This window comes from Panthera tigris, chromosome C2, assembly GCF_018350195.1.
Source record: "Panthera tigris isolate Pti1 chromosome C2, P.tigris_Pti1_mat1.1, whole genome shotgun sequence".
Taxonomy (NCBI): Eukaryota; Metazoa; Chordata; class Mammalia; order Carnivora; family Felidae; genus Panthera; species Panthera tigris.
Window position 1 is genome coordinate 107,876,604 of NC_056668.1, and position 16,683 is coordinate 107,893,286.

A 16,683-nucleotide genomic window follows, 5' to 3' on the forward strand; every position below is an offset into this window, starting at 1 on the left:
GAAAAAGAAAACCAAAGCAGGAGGCATCACAATCCCAGACTTCAAGCTATACTACAAAGCTGTAATCATCAAGACAGTATGGTACTGGCACAAGAACAGACACCCAGATCAATGGAACAGAATAGAGAACCCAGAAATAGACCCACAAATGTATGGGCAACTAATCTTTGACAAAGCAGGAAAGAATATCCAATGGAATAAAGACAGTCTCTTCAGCAAGTGGTGCTGGGAAAACTGGACAGCGACATGCAGAAGAATGAACCTGGACCACTTTCTTACACCAGACACAAAGAGAAACTCAAAATGGATGAAAGACCTCAATGTAAGACAGGAAGCCATCAAAATCCTCAAGGAGAAAGCAGGCAAAAGCCTCTTTGATCTTGCCCACAGCAATTTCTTACTCAACACGTCTCCGGAGGCAAGGGAAACAAAAGCAAAAATGAACTACTGGGACCTCATCAAAATAAAAAGCTTCTGCACAGCGAAGGAAACAATCAGAAAAACTAAAAGGCAACCAACCGACAGAATGGGAGAAGATATTTGCAAACGACATATCAGATAAAGGGTTAGTATCCGAAATCTACAAAGAACTTATCAAACTCAACACTCAAAAAAACAATCCAGTGAAGAAATGGGCGAAAGACATGAATAGACACTTCTCCAAAGAAGACATCCAGATAGCCAACCGACACATGAAAAAACACTCAATATCACGTATCATCAGGAAAATACAAATCAAAACCACAATGAGATACCACCTTACACCTGTCAGAATGGCTGAAATTGACAACTCAGGAAACAACAGATATTGGTGAGGTTGCAGAGAAAGGGGAACACTTTTGCACTGCTGGTGGGAATGCAAGCTGGTGCAGCCACTCTGGAAAACAGTATGGAAGCTTCTCAAAAACCTAAAAATAGAACTATCCTACGACCCAGCAATTGCACTACTAGGTATTTATCCAGGGGATACAGGTGTGCTGTTTCAAAGGAACACATGCACCCCCATGTTTATAGCAGCACTATGAACAACAGCCAAAGTATGGAAAGAGCCCAAATGTCCCTCGATGGATGAATGGAAAAAGAAGATGTGGTATATATATACACAATGGAGTGTTACTTGGCAATCAAAAAGAATGAAATCTTGCCATTTGCAACTACGTGGATGGAACTGGAGTAATTTATGCTAAGTGAAGTTAGTCAGAGAAAGACAAAAATCATATGACTTCACTCATATGAGAACTGTTAAGAGACAAAACAGATGAACATAAGGGAAGGGAAACAAAAATAATATAAAAACAGGGAGGGGGACAAAACAAAAGAGACTCATAAATATGGAGAACAAACTGAGGGTTGCTGGAGGGGTTGTGGGAGGGGGGATGGGCTAAATGGGTAAGGGGCACTAAGGAATCTACTCCTGAAATCACTGCTTCACTATATACTAATTTGGGTGTAAATTTTAAAAAATAAAAAATAAATACAAATAATAAAAATAAATGTCAGCCATTCTGACAGGTGTAAGGTGGTATCTCATTGTGGTTTTGATTTGTATTTATTTTTTTTATTTTTATAATTTAAAAGTTGTTAAATTATAAAAAATAAATACATACATACATAAATACATAAATAAATGTTTCTGTAAGGATGCATACAAGGAGATGCAACTAGAGAACAGGAGGAGGGAAAATTACTAATGTACTGCATTTTGACCTTTTTTGTTTTTTTACAACTATGGTTCATTTTGGTATTTAGAAAATAAACTTCATTGCTGTACTAACCATGAATTATGATTTTTATCTAGTTTTCCAAGGGTCTCACCTTCAAAAGCATAAAAGACTAAAATAAAGTAAGATATCAAACAACAAAAGAAACCTTTATTTTGATGGAAAAAGTAGGGGAACTGGAATAAGCTTCATTTTTAAAAAGAACTCATCTGGGGCCCCTGGGTGGCTCAGTCGGTTAAGCGGCCGACTTCAGCTCAGGTCATGATCTCGCGGTCCGTGAGTTCGAGCCCCGCGTCAGGCTCTGTGCTGACAGCTCAGAGCCTGGAGCCTGTTTCAGATTCTGTGTCTCCCTCTCTCTGACCCTCCCCTGGTCATGCTCTGTCTCTCCCTGTCTCAAAAAATAAATAAAACGTTAAAAAAAAAAAAAAAAAAAAGAATTCACCCAACAAATTGCCTCAAACATCTATTCATCTAACATTATCTATAATACCTATCTAAAAACAGGAGTAGGGAACTAATTCAATTCACCTTCCTGCCTAGCAGGAGTTAGTATACAGAGATGAAAATTCTCTGTAAGAGATCTACTTGGACTGGAAAAACTTTTACAAATCAAATAACTTGTCTGTTTTTCTGGGTTTTTTTAATAGTAGGGCAATAGCTGCCTGAATTATCAAAACAAATTTCAAAATGAATCTGTAGGGGCACCTGGTTAAACGTCCGACTTCAGCTCAGATCACGATCTCGCGGTTTGTGAATTCAGGACCTACATCGGGCTCTGTGCTGACAGCTGACAGCTGGCCTAAGTCAGGCTCTGTGCCAACAGTGTGGATGGAGACTGCTTGGAATTCTTGCTCTCTCCCTCTCTCTCTGCCTCTCCCCTGGCTTGCTCGCTCTCACATACATACATACATACATACATACATACATACATACATACATACATACATCGTTAAAAAAAAGTGAAAACTATATTATCCTTCTACGCTTTTACAATTAGAAAGACAGAACAATACATATAAAAACGTTAGCTGTACATGATCAAAGCTAAGAGAGAACGTGTTGAAGAGGTGGAGAGCATTCGTTTAAGGAATACACAAGCTGAGAGCAAGACCTAAATAGTGTAAATGCTCATCTGGGAGCCTTCTTGCACTTAAAGACTTCTAAAGCCAAAGTACATTTCCACACCAAGAGGCATACAAGACGACATGACTTCCTGTTACCTGCCCTTCAAGGCAGAAGCAAGTAAGCCAACTCTATAGCAAATCACTGTTTGAATTTTAACTTTTGGTTAGAGATGGCAGATGTTCCAAAATGCAAAATCTCAGCCTTAATTTTTAGTTCCTATAACCTCATTTACTCTACATTTTATAAAATATCACCTTTTTACATTTCTAAATCTGATATATATACTTTCGTATTTCATTTTCCTAAGTCATTCCTATTTCAGTATCAATGGAAAGAACAAACTGCAGAAAGTTCTGTCACAGATCAGTGAATCCACACAACTCACCTGCACACCTACAGTTTTAATTGGCAGCAGGAAGGCATTCAATGAATGCAAACTTGTAATTTGCATCAGCTTCTCCTGATCCTCTTCTGATGTACAAGCTTTGACTCTTTGTAACAGTGTATGTGGCTGAGAAAACCAAACAGATATTTCTTAAGGTTTCAAGAAATGAGGTATTCTTTTGGTATCTATTACTCTCTTATGTATCTACACTTACTGGTTTACAGCAATAGATCCTATTTGATATTTCTCTTTGACTTGTGTGCTACGTGGTATATCAGAATTTCACTCCTAAGGGCCAGGGCTGTAAAATCTTAAGCATCAGGGTAAGAAATACAGCTTATATATTTTGAGGATTTAATCTTCATCATCAGCGAGGGCCACACCTCATGTGACTCAAACCTTTTCCTTATATTAAAACTCTTTACCATAGTTACTTTTGTCTAAAATTAATGTATCTCCACCCACTTCCTTTTTTTGGTGTATTTGCCTGGTATATATGCTCCTTCACTTTTTTACTTTCACTCCTTCTATCTCTAAGTAAACAGACTATAATTAGATTTTACTTCTCAATCTAGTTTGACAATCTATATCATAACTAGAGATATTAGTCCTTTTAATTAATTGTGGGTTAAAAACATGGTTGGATTTCATTCTACCATTTTATTTAGCAGTTTCTTTTTGTCCCAGTTTCTGGGTTTCTTTCTCCTTTCTTACATTTTTCTAAACTTTCTCCCACCTCATTTAATCCCTTCTACTGGTCTTTTTTTTCCCCCCCTTCTACTGGTTTTGAAGTTAACTCCCATATTTTTATTCTTTTAGCAGTTCCCCTTAAGTGTTAGCATGGATACTTAACAGAAGAGAATCAATCTCTCTGTCCTCCTAGCAAACAATGCAAGCATCTTTGAATGCTTTAATTCCAATCCCTGTGGCTTATATGCTATTTTACATGTATACTGTTATAATGTTTTTAAACAAATAACAAAAATCAGAGATCATTTTTATTATACAGCCCGTGTTTATTTCAGGTTGAGCAGCACTGCCTTTTGTTCCTTAAGTAACGATTGTTAATAGTAAATTCTGTTTATCTAAAAATGTCTTTATTTTGCCCTAGTTCTTACAAGACAGCTCATCTGTTCACTATTCACAATTATTCTCTCTTGGCACTTTGAAATCTTCTTGCTGTTACCATTACTTTCAGTGTAAGTCTTTCCTTTGAAGGGCAATCAATCTTTTCTCTGCAGCTGCTTTGTCTTTGGCAGACTGCTATTTTGCTAGATATGCCTACTTGGTATCAATTTTTCTTCCCATTATTCTAATTGAGATGTGTTACGTTTCCTGAATCTGAGGCATGGTGTCTTCCACCAGTGTGGAAGAATTCAAATACTTTTGTCTATTATCTCCTCTTGGACGTATGTTAAAGTTGACCTTCTCATTCTATTTTAACCTCTTCTATCCTTATTTTCTCTTTGATACTCTAATTTCTGGACAATCTCTTAGCATCTACCTTGGAGTTCATTACTTCTTTCTTTAGCTGTTTTTAGTTTGAGTTGTTTTCATTCCTAGAACTTACTTTTTTTCAAAGCTGCCCAGTCATTTATCATATACCTTATTATTCTTTGCTTCTTTTAATTCTACATATTTTACACTATCTACGAACACCAGTATCTGAATAGGGTTTGAGAGTCTTGTTCTGACAGTTTTTTCCACTAGCTCTCATTCATGCTGCCTCACTTCTATACATATTTTGCAATTTTTAAAATTTTAAGTTCATATATATTGGAACTCTATATGCAGAAATCTTTTAAGGGCTGGTTGAAGACACTGCAAAGAGAATTTACACTGCTAAGCCTGACACCTGGATGCATGAGCAATCAAGCTTCACTTTAAACTGAAATTCTTGGCCTGCAGTTTTTCAGACCACACAGATTATGAATTCAGGCATCGAATCTACAGAAGGACTGGGAGACTCATCTTCACTTTCGAGTTAAAACGTTTTTCCTTATTTTCTTATACTAAATATAGAATATTTTTAAACACCCTTTCATATCTAGCATTTTTAAGGATTCAAGCTATCTAATCTGTTGTATGGCTGAAAAGTCTGCATTTAAAAGTCTCTAGAGAGTATTTTCTTTAGAGTCACTTAACATGTTAAATTACTCTGAATTTCCAAAAAATGAAACTACTACTGCAAGAATCCATCCAATTCCTTATACTGATTAGCTGTGTCTACTTAAAACACCTACAATATATAAACTCAGTGCAAATTATTACCTTCTTAACACTTGCAGAAAAATCAGCTACTATTTTCAAAATATTGTTGGTTTCAGGAAAGTCCTTACAAATATAAGGTTCTTCAGCACATATTACTCTGATTGCCAAGCCAGGACCTAAAGAGAATAGTAACAATGGTATTTAATATAAATTTTACATTTATATTAAAATGTAATACAAAAGTATCAGTTTCTAATATAAAAATCCTTCCAAAAATTAAAATCCATTGACCATTGTTTCCAACTTTACTGAATTATAATGGACATAACTACAGTAAGTTTTTTGAAGTGTTTAATTTCAAATGTGACTATTAATTTCCCATCCAACTCATCATTTTTTAGAATGCTTTAGTTCTCTTTACATCTCCTTTACATCAAGGATTTTTATCTATTTTTGATAGTCCATGTATTGCCACAGTATTCTCCACTGAAAATTTTTTAAATCACAATATATGTGCCAATCTTTTTTAAACTTATTAAAAGAATTTTTAAGCATACAAAAGTAAAGAGTACCGTATAATGAACCACCTTATTATTCACCACCCAGATTCAACTACTAATCTAATTTTAGGAAGAAGAGTATGCTGTTTAAAAAAAAAAAAAAAGTACAACAGACTGTTTAACTCCAAAAATGTGAACTGGCATTTCTCTTTCATCAAATACTTAAAAAGGATAAAAACATAAGGTATGCATAGATCTAAGAAAAATGGATTCTGCTTCTATATTGTAAGAACAGAAAAGGCATCCCTTGAGATGCCTGATTATAGACAAAACCTTAGCCATGTTCCATTAATTCCTGTTTCATTCTTCATCTGTAGAATCAACAGCTTATTTAAGGTAAGTAGTATGCCTAATTTTTTTTTAAAGCAGCACAATATTTTCTACTAAAGAAATCTAACATAATAAAAAAAATCCAATATATAAAATAGATTTTTAAAAGTCAAGTGAATCTATACGGTGTCTGGGTGGCTCAGTTAGTTAAGCACCCAACTCTTCATCTCAGTTCATGATCTCACAGTTCATGGGTTCAAATTCCGCATCAGGCTCTGTGCTATCAGCAAGGAGCCTGTTTGGGATTCTCTCTCTCCCTCTCTTTCTGCCACTTGCTTGTGTGTTTTCAAAAATAAATAAAATAAACTTAAATTTAAAAAAGTCAAGTGAATCTAATGCAATGATGCCCAAGGACACAGGACCACTTGGCCTCCATTACATTCATACACAATCCTTTGCCAACACACAGGTTAGGAATTAAACATCCTGAATTCCTAGATTTGAAGTTTATGGACACAAACAACACTAATTACCGAATGAGTTATAACTCTGTAACATTGTTTATGGAACCAATATGGCATTTAAGAGTACAAACTGTGAGGTGAAGCCATCGGGGCTAGAATCCCAGCTCCATACCTAATCTGTGTTAACTTTTGGCAAATTGGGCTCTGCCCCTAAAATTTCCTCATCTATAAAAGAGAATAATGGTAGTTTCTATTGTGAGGATCAAATGAGACAGTTTGTGTAAATTATTTAGCAGAATGCCTGGCACATACTAGTATTTCAGAAATGTTAACCTTTACTGTGTTTTTTTAATTTAATTAGGCCATTCTTGAAAATCATCACCTAATAACTATTACAAAGAGCCAGAAACTGAGGTACAAGACTTACCCAAGCTCAAGAACTTATAACAAAAACAGTTTAAGACTCTCAGTCCTAAATTTAAACCAATACCACCTCTAATTAGTTATTTTTCTATATGACAGCAGCACATGATTAAACAAAGTACTTTTTTTGTTGTTGTTCACGAATTAGTTACATACAGCACTATGCAAAGAAGTAATTCATCCATTCAGACAATTTAACCATAATTTAGGATTTCAGAGAACCACATTTTAACCTGGTCTTCCATGGGATACATCATGGTATAGCAGAAATAACATATAAATCCCAGCTCTTGTGTGGCAATGTTATTAAAATATCTCTATGCCTTGTTTTTCTCATCTGATGGCAACATCATAGGCCAGACTCACTGGGCTGGTGTAATATATACACAAATACAATGGAAAATGATTATGTAAGAAAATGAAGTATATATAATAGATACTAAGAAGAATTTTATTCCCTACCCACCCTTTCCTTTCTCTAAAGTTACATATTCCGTGAGATAAAAAATTATTTCAAAATCGTCTGAATTGATTTTTCTTCAACATGAAGGTATAACGGCAAATCGAGCAATTCTTTTTTTTTTTTTTTTTTCCTTACCTGGAAATGGATGCCTGGAAACTAACTCTTCTGGAAGTCCAAGTTCTCTGCCTAAAATTCTTACTTCATCTTTATGAAAATCTTTCAGAGGTTCTATTACTTTTCCCTACAGAGGCAGAAAGCCAATTAATACAAATTAGTAACAAAATGACATGGAAAATAAAGAGTGACAAATTACTGGCCTCTCCTATTGTCTTTTACCTTAGATTAAAATACCATTCTTTAAAATTTCGTATTTTAAAGTATATCTCCTCCCATATGTTTATAAGAAATTAGGCAAATATTTTACTGACCCTCATATTTCTCTTTGAAACACATTTCAAACATAAACCTTTCAAATATAAATAAATCAGAGCAGTCCTAACCACCATCTCTGATCTAGTTCTCATTAGAACACAAGACAATTAGAAAATACCATACTAGGGGCTTCTGGGTGGCTCAGTCGGTTAAGCATCCAACTTCGGCTCAGGTCATGATCCCATAGTTTTTGAGTTCAAGCCCCGCATCAGGCGCTGTGCTGACAGCTCAGGGCCTGGGGCCTGCTTCAGATTCTGTGTCTCCCTCTCTTTCTGCCCCTCCCCTGCTCACGCTCTGTCTCTCTCTCAAAAATAAACAAACATTTAAAAAAAAAAAAAAAATGGGCGCCTGGGTGGCTCAGTTGGTTAGGCATCCGACTTCAGCTCAGGTCATGATCTCACGGTTTGTGAGATCAAACCCCACATCAAGCTCTGTGCTACTGACAGCCTGGAGCCTGCTTCAGATTCTGTGTCTCCCTCTCTCTCTCTGCCTCTCCCCTGCTCACACTCTGTCTTTATCTTTCAAGAATAAATAAACATTAAAAAAAAACAATTTTAATTAAAAACAAAAATACCATACTAGTGTTTCAAAATTAAAGCTCTCCAAATGATACTATCAAGTGAAAAGACAACCTAATCATACTTGATAAAGGATCTATAATTAGAATACATAAAGAACACTTACAATTCAATAATAAAAAGACAAACCAATTAAAAATGTGCAAAAGATCTGGGAGCACCTGTTAAGCATCTGACTCTTGATTTAAGCTCAGGTCATGATCTCACGGTTTGTGAGACGGAGCCCTACTTGGGATTCTCTCTCTGCCCCTCCCTTACTCACGTTCATGTGTGCACTCTCTTTCTCTCTGTCTCAAAAATAAATAAACTTTTGGGGCGGCTGTGTGACTCAATTAGTTAAACATCCAACTCTTAATTTCAGCTCAGGTCATGATCTCACAGTTCATAAGTCAAGCACCACACTGGGCTCTGTGCTGTCAGCTTGGGATTCTCTCTCTGCCCCTTCCCTGGTCACTCTCTCTCAAAACAAATAAATAAATTTTAAAAAGTTTTAAAAATAAAAATAAATCAATAAACTTTTTTATAAATGTGCAGAAGATCTGGATATTTCTCCTAAGAAGATACACAAATGGCTAATAAGCATGTAAAAGCATGATCAACATCATTAGTTATTAAGGAAATGCAAGTCAAAATCACAGATACCACTTCACATCCACTAAGATGCATAAAGACAGATAATAGCCATCCTAATGAGTGTGAATTACCAAAAAAAAAAAAAAAGGGGGGGGGGGGAAGTAACAATTGTTGGTAAAGTGTGGACAAACAGCAACACTTGTGCATTGCTGGTGGACTAGAATATGGTTTAATTGCCATGGAAATATTAAGAAGTTCCTTTTAAAAATTAAAAAAAGAACTATAATGGGACACCTAGCTGGCTCACTTAGTAGAGCATGCAACTCGATCTTAGGGTTAGAAGTTTAAGCCCCGTGTTGGCATGGAGATTACTTAAAAATAACACCTTTAAAAAAAATAGAGCTACCATGATCCAGCCTTTCTTGTATACAGCCAAAAATACTGATCTCCAAGAATCAAAATACAGGGTCTCCAAGAGATATTTGCCAATTCATGTTCATAACAACACAATTCACAATAGGCAAAAGTGGAAGCAACCCAAATGTCCACTGACAGATAAATGAACAAAATGTGTACACATACAAAAAAATATTATTTAGCCTTAAAAAGGAAGGCAATCCTGTCACATGCTACAATATGGATGAACCCTGAGGACCTAAGCTAAATGAAATAAGCCAGTCACAAAGACAAATACTATATGATTTCACTTATATGGAGTATCTAAAGTAGTAGAATGGTGATTACCAGGTGTTGGGAAGAAGAAAAGGAGGGTAGCTGTTGTTCAGTGGGTATATAAAGTTTCAGTTTTACAAGATGAAAACGTTATGGAGCTCTGTCTCATAACAATGCAAATATACTTAACATTACTGAACTGTACAATTAAAAATGATTCAGGGAGGGATGAGCGAGAGGGAGAAAGGCTTTATGTTAAAGTTCTCACAAGCTTTTACCTCTTCTCTCAACTTTCTGATAAGCTCTGTGTCATTGTGATGGGTTTTGATGAGTTCAGCTTTGCCACTTGCAACAAGGGAAGCACTTTCAATTAAATCAGGCCGTAAAGTACCTTGGGCGAGGAAAACCTCCTCTGGTTTCAGGTTCATTTCTCCAATCACTTCATTGGCAATCTATAACCAAGAGGAGTAAAACGGCCTTTTAGGAGACAAATCTTTTAAAAGATAGCAGTCTTTTTTATACTGTCAGCAAAATTTCTCAGTCCTTTTACAATCCTGACCAAGAGATAAAATCTGCACCAACTCCCAGAAGTAAATTAAGAACATATGCTTTAGAGATTCAAAAAGGTATGCAAACATTCAAAGCCTGAAAAGTAGCCATTGAAATATCCAAAGAACTGAAGTCTAACATCAATTGAAAATATCTATTCTTAAATAGTTAAAACAATAGACTGGCAACATAAGTAAACATGGTTTTTAAAACATAAAATAGTTTCTACCAATCAGTATAATAGCAACATACACTAAAATTCTTAACCAAAAAAAGAATTAAAATTAGGTAGTAAACTTGGTTATTTGATATAACGAGGAAACAAACAGTAAAATTCACATCAAAAATAGCATACAATGTGGATATCAAAAAGGTACCTTAACAAAAGTATCTCCAATAATTTTTCTTTTCTCTTCAGGACTTGTAGTCATATTTAACGTTTTGCTAATTCTTTTTCGTGGAGTTCTATCTTCATCTGATATTGGTAGAGTTGTTGTTCCATTGTAGAAGGAATGAGCAGCATTTATCACTGAAGGAGAGGGAGAAGCACATTTTAAAATAGAACATTTTTAAAAACCATAAATAACAGGTCAAACCACGGAAAGAAAACCTAGGTGGATCTTTTGATCACCACTTACCTTGCCTACATATTACAGAACTACCAACAAACCACGATTAACAGTGTCCAGACAGAGGCACTCATTATATTTTGTTCTTTTGAGAATCCTGTGGCATTTAATAATCCAAGGTCATGACATTATAAATTATGGTGGCTGCTTTCCCTGTATTCAATGCCCCACCAGAGCAATAAGGAAAAGCTAAAGGAAGAAGCATAGCCCCAAGGGAATTGAAAGCAGTGGTTCATATAGAAGGGTCAAAGTCCTCAGAATTGCACACTGAATTAACTAGTCTCTTGAAAAATTGATGTTTATCAACATATATGTAGCAATCTCTGGCTGCCCTTTTATTTTTATTTTTTAATTAATTTTTTTTTTAACGTTTATTTATTTTTGAGACAGAGAGAGACAGAGCATGAACAGGGGAGGGGCAGAGAGAGAGGGAGACACAGAATCTGAAACAGGCTCCAGGCTCTGAGCTGTCAGCACAGAGCCCGATGCGGGGCTCGAACTCACGGACCGTGAGATCATGACCTGAGCCGAAGTCGGACACTTAACCAACCAAGCCACCCAGGCGCCCCTGTCCTTTTATTTTTAAAGAGCAAGATACTTAAAAATTGACTAAGATCTCTACTTGGTAGAAAAGGCTGAACAACTGGTGAGTTTCACCGAAATACAGCTGGTCATTTCACTGGGATACAGCCCTGAATTTGTAGCTCTTTCTCTTAAACTGGTCAATTACCCCAGAATAGACACCCTAAATCTCCTGCCTATCAGTGCTCTGATAATGGAACACAGAAAGTGGCAAGGAGAGGGAGTAGCCATTCAGTACACAGATTTTTGCTTAATCTTACTGTTTCTACTGTAGAATCTTATTTCTACCCTCAAGTATGCCTGGTATTGATATGCCCAAATCCAGAGTGTCTTTTATTTAGCCTCTGTCGAGAGTAAATCTAGTCTTATGATGTGGAGGGATAGAAGCAGTTTATTCCTGCGTTAAGGAAAAGGATCTCCTTCTCAGGTATTCAACCAATCGGTTTTAGGATCACCCAAAGAACCACACCACACTGGGAACTCAACCCTGAGCCTCCCCACAAGTCTCAACTTTGTTACCTTCCTCCCCTTAACACTCCTCCCACCAAAGTTTGAGAGTCCTCCATTCTACTATATCAGTTACCAGGGACAGATGCAAGTTTTTGTGAGGATAAAACTTTTACAACTTGGAGGCTCCCTTCAAGAAAAAGAATGAGGAGCACCTGGGTGGCTCAGTCGGTTCAATGTATGACTTCAGCTCAGGTCATGATCTCACAGTTCATGGGATCGAGCCCCGCTTCAGAGTCTGTGCTGACAGCTCAGAGCCTGCTTCAGATTCTGTGTCTCCCTCTCTGTCTGCCCCTCCCCAGCTTATGCTCTATCTCTCTCTCAAAAACAAGTAAATGTTAAAAAAAAAAATTTTTTTTTAAAGAAAAAGAATGAATAACCACAAGGTTTTTGTTTTTTTTTTTTAAATCACAAGTTAATATTAGGATGGTTAACACAAACTACACACAGAAATGATTACAAATCACATATATGCCACTAAACCCAAACTAAATGTGTCCCCAACTCAACTTTTTCTTAGCCTAATCCCAAAATGCCTGCAGTCACTTCAACACCACGAAACAAAGCTCAAGTTATGGTGGAAAAACAAAATGAATTAACTACAATTTATTACAATATCTTACTTGTATCTTTCACAACAATATAGAAATACGTAAAGACACTCCTAGGATCCATTCCAGGATTTTGGAAAAAGCTTGGCTAGTGAGGCATCCTGGTCAAGGGCCATTAGCTTATCAGAGAAAATCCACATTATCCATCTGCTTTCCACTTTCCAACATTTTGTTACACCATTAGACTGCTATCACCTCCCCTATTCCTATGTCCTGTGGCATTATATTTGTTTTATGCCTGTAATGTTATTTTAGTGAAGCTTCAAAAGAGAAAGAAATAGACTCGTCTTCACTTCGTGTTTAACGACAAGTCTTCATTTTACAGTCAACCTTCTGGCATCAATTCCAACTAATTCAATAATATGCATCGTTTGTATCATTAAAGTATGGACTTGATTTCAATGTAACTACTGATTACACCCTGTTTTTAAAAAGTATTAAAGATATGGGCGCCTGGGTGGCTCAGCTGTTAAGCCTCTGACTTCAGCTCAGGTCATGATCTCACAGTTCATGGATTTGAGCCCCACACTGGGCTCTGTGCTGACAGCGTGGAGCCTGGGGCCTGCTTCAGGCCCTCTCCCTCTCTCTGTCCTTCTTCTGCTCATGTTCACTCACTCTCTCTTGAAAATAATCATTAAAAACAAAAAAAAGTATTAAAGATAGCTACAAACATAAATGCAGTTAAAACCTAAGAAGTTTAGGGGTGTCTGGTGGCTCAGTTAAGCATCTGACTTCGGTTCAGGTCATGATCTCACGGTTCATGAGTTCCAACCCCGTGTCGGGCTCTGTGCTGACAGCTCTGTGCTTTGGCTCTCCCTCTTCTCACCTCCCCCCCCCGCCCCCCCCCCCCCCCCCCCGCTCATGCTTTGTCTCTCTCTCTCAAAAATAAATAAACATTAAAAAAAAAAACTGAAAATTTACTAGTGGACTTAAAAAAAAGTGACCAGGTTCCTCAAAAAGTTAAAAATAGAACTACCCAAAGACCCAGCAACTGCACTACTAGGTATTTATCCAAGGGATATAGGCATGCTGTTTTGAAGGGGCACGTGCACCCCAATGTTTATAGCAGCGATATTGACAACAGCCAAAGTATGGAAAGAGCCCAAATGTCCATCGACAGATGAATGGATAAAGAAGATGTGGTATATATAGATATACAATGGAGTATTACTCAGCAATGAAATCTTGCCATTTGCAACAATGTGGATGGAACTAGAGGGTATTATGCTAAGCGAAGTAAGTCAGAGAAAGACAAATATCATATGACTTCACCCATATGTGGAATTTAAGATACATAACAGATGAACATAAGGGAAGGGAAGCAAAAAGAATATAAGAACAGGGAGGGGGACAAAACATAAGAGATTCTTAAATACAGAGAACTGAGGGTTACTGGAGGGATAATGGGTGGGAGATGGGCTAAATGGGTAAGGGTCATTAAGAAGGACACTTGTGGGATGAGCAATGGGTGTTACAAATAGGGAATGAATCACTGGAATCTACTCCTGAAATCATTATTGTACTATATGCTAACTAACTTGGATATAAAATTAAAAAATTAAAAAAATTAAATTAAAAAAAGTGACTATTAACAAATTAGGCACAGGAATTAACATATCTCACCATAATAAAGGCCACATACAACAAGCCCACAGTTATATCATACTAGACGGTGTAAAGTTAAGCTTTCCCTCTAAGACCAGAAACAAGACAAGGGTGCCCACCCTTATCAATCCTATTCAACATAAGTACTACAAGTTCTAGCTAGAAAAATCAGGCAAGAAAAAGAAATAAAAGATATCAGAATTGGAAAGGGAAAAAAATCAAACTGTCTGGATTTACAGGTAACATGACTTTATATTGAGAAAACCCTAAAGACTGAACCAAAAAACTTAGATCTGATCAATGAATTCAGTAAAGTTGCAAGATACAGAACATACAAAAATCAGTAGTGTCTCTATATGTTAACAACAAATTTTCTTTCTTTCTTTTTTTTTTTTTTTGTTTTTTTTAATGTTTATTTATTTTTGAGTCAGAGAGAGACAGAGCATGAATGGGGGAGGGCCAGAGAGAGGGAGACACAGAATCCAAAACAGGCTCCAGGCTCTGAGCTGTCAGCACAGAGCCCGATGCGGGGCTCGAACTCACGGACCACGAGATCATGACCTGAGCCGAAGTCGGCCGCTTAACTGACTGAGCCACCCAGGCACCCCAACAACAAATTTTCAAAAAAAAAAAAAAAAATAGAGAAATCAATCCCATTTACAACAGTATCAAAAACAGTAATACTTAGAAATAAATTTAACTAAGAAGGTGAAAGATCTCTACTATGAAAACTACAAGATGTTGATTTAAGAAATCAAAGAAGACACAAATTAATGAATAAATTAATGAATAAATGGATTAGAAAAATACTGTTAAAATGTCAATACTACCAACAGCCATCTACAGATTTAATGCAACCCCTACCAAGAACCTAACGGGTTTTTTTAAACAGAAGTAGAAAAAACACTCCTAAAATATGTGTTAACTACAAAAGACCCCAAATAGCTAAAGAAATCCTGAGAAAGAAGAACAAAGCAGAAGTATCACACTTCCTGACTTCTAGCTATCCTATAAAACTATATTCATCCAAACAGTATGGTATCAGCATAAAAACAGACCAAAAAAAAACAGAATCAAGAGCCCAGAAATAAACCCAAGCATACACAATCAACTAATATTTGATAAGAGAGCCAGGAATACTCAATAAAGAAAAGACAGTCTGTTCAATAAATGGTGATGGAATATATAAATGTAAAAGAATGAAACTGGACCCCTGCCTTTTACTACTCAGAAAAGTTAACTCAACATAGATTAAAAACCTAAATATATAAGACCTGAAACCATGAAAGAAAACACAGAAATAAAGTTCTTTGACACGGGTCTTGGTAATGAATTTTTGCACAGGACCCTTAAAGCACAAGAACAGATCAAAAATGAACCAGTGGGACTATATCCAACTGAAGAACTTCTGCACAACAAAAGAAACCCATCAATAAAGTAAAAAGACAACCCACAGGGGTGTCTGGGAAGGCTCAGTCAGTTAAACTTCTGACTCGATTTCAGCTAAGGTCATGATCTCAGTCTTGAAATGGAGCCCCGCAGCTTGTCTCCATGCTGAGCAGATTCTCTGCTGCTTGGGATTCCCTCTCTCCCCCTCTCTCTCTCTCTGCTCCCCCTCCTCCCACTCACTCTCTCTCTCTCTCTCAAAATAAACAAACATTAAAAAAAAAAAGAAGGCAACCTACAGAATGAGAAAAAATGTTTGCAAACCATGTATCTGATAAGGGGGGTTAATATCCAAAATATGTAAAGAACTTCTACAACTCAATAGCAAAAACACAAATAACCCAATGAAAAAACAGACAGAGGATCTGAATAGATATTTCTCCAAAGAAGATATACAAAAGGTCAACAGGTACCCAGAAAGAAGCTCAATATCACTAGCTATTAGATAAATGCTAATTAGAACTACAATGAGGTATTACCTCATTCCTGTCAGAATGGCCATTATCAAAAAGACGAGATTAACAAATGCGAGGATGTGGAGAAAAGGGATCCTTGTGCAATGTTGTTAGGATTGTAAATTGGTACAGTCACTGTGTACCAATATAGAAGGGAGTTTGGAGGGGGGCGTCTAGGTGGCTCAGTCAGTTGAGCATCAGACTTCAGTTCAGGTAATGATCTCACAGCTCATGAGTTCAAGCCCCACGTCAGGATCTGTGCTGACAGCTCAGAGCCTGGAGCCTGCTTCAGATTCTATGTCTCTCTCTCACTCTCTCTGCCCCTAACCCACTCGCATTCTGTCTCGGTCTCTCTCAAAAATAAACAAACTTTAAAAAAAAAAATTTAAAGAAAAGAGTTTGGAGGATCCTCAAAAAATTAA

The 16,683-nt window shown here is 36.7% G+C and overlaps 1 protein-coding gene across 3 annotated transcripts in view; it reads right to left on the reverse strand.

The window, feature by feature from the left end:
- Positions 1–16,683, reverse strand: part of GMPS (guanine monophosphate synthase) — a 78,337-nt gene that overhangs the window by 14,498 nt on the left and 47,156 nt on the right. For all 3 annotated transcript variants that reach the window (XM_042999005.1, XM_042999006.1, XM_042999007.1), the window contains exons 8-12: positions 10,804–10,955; positions 10,156–10,329; positions 7,758–7,863; positions 5,503–5,618; positions 3,232–3,357 (exon numbers count right to left, since the gene is read on the reverse strand). In XM_042999005.1, coding sequence (XP_042854939.1) covers positions 3,232–3,357; positions 5,503–5,618; positions 7,758–7,863; positions 10,156–10,329; positions 10,804–10,955 — 674 coding nt within the window. The remainder of the gene's footprint in view (positions 1–3,231; positions 3,358–5,502; positions 5,619–7,757; positions 7,864–10,155; positions 10,330–10,803; positions 10,956–16,683) is intronic.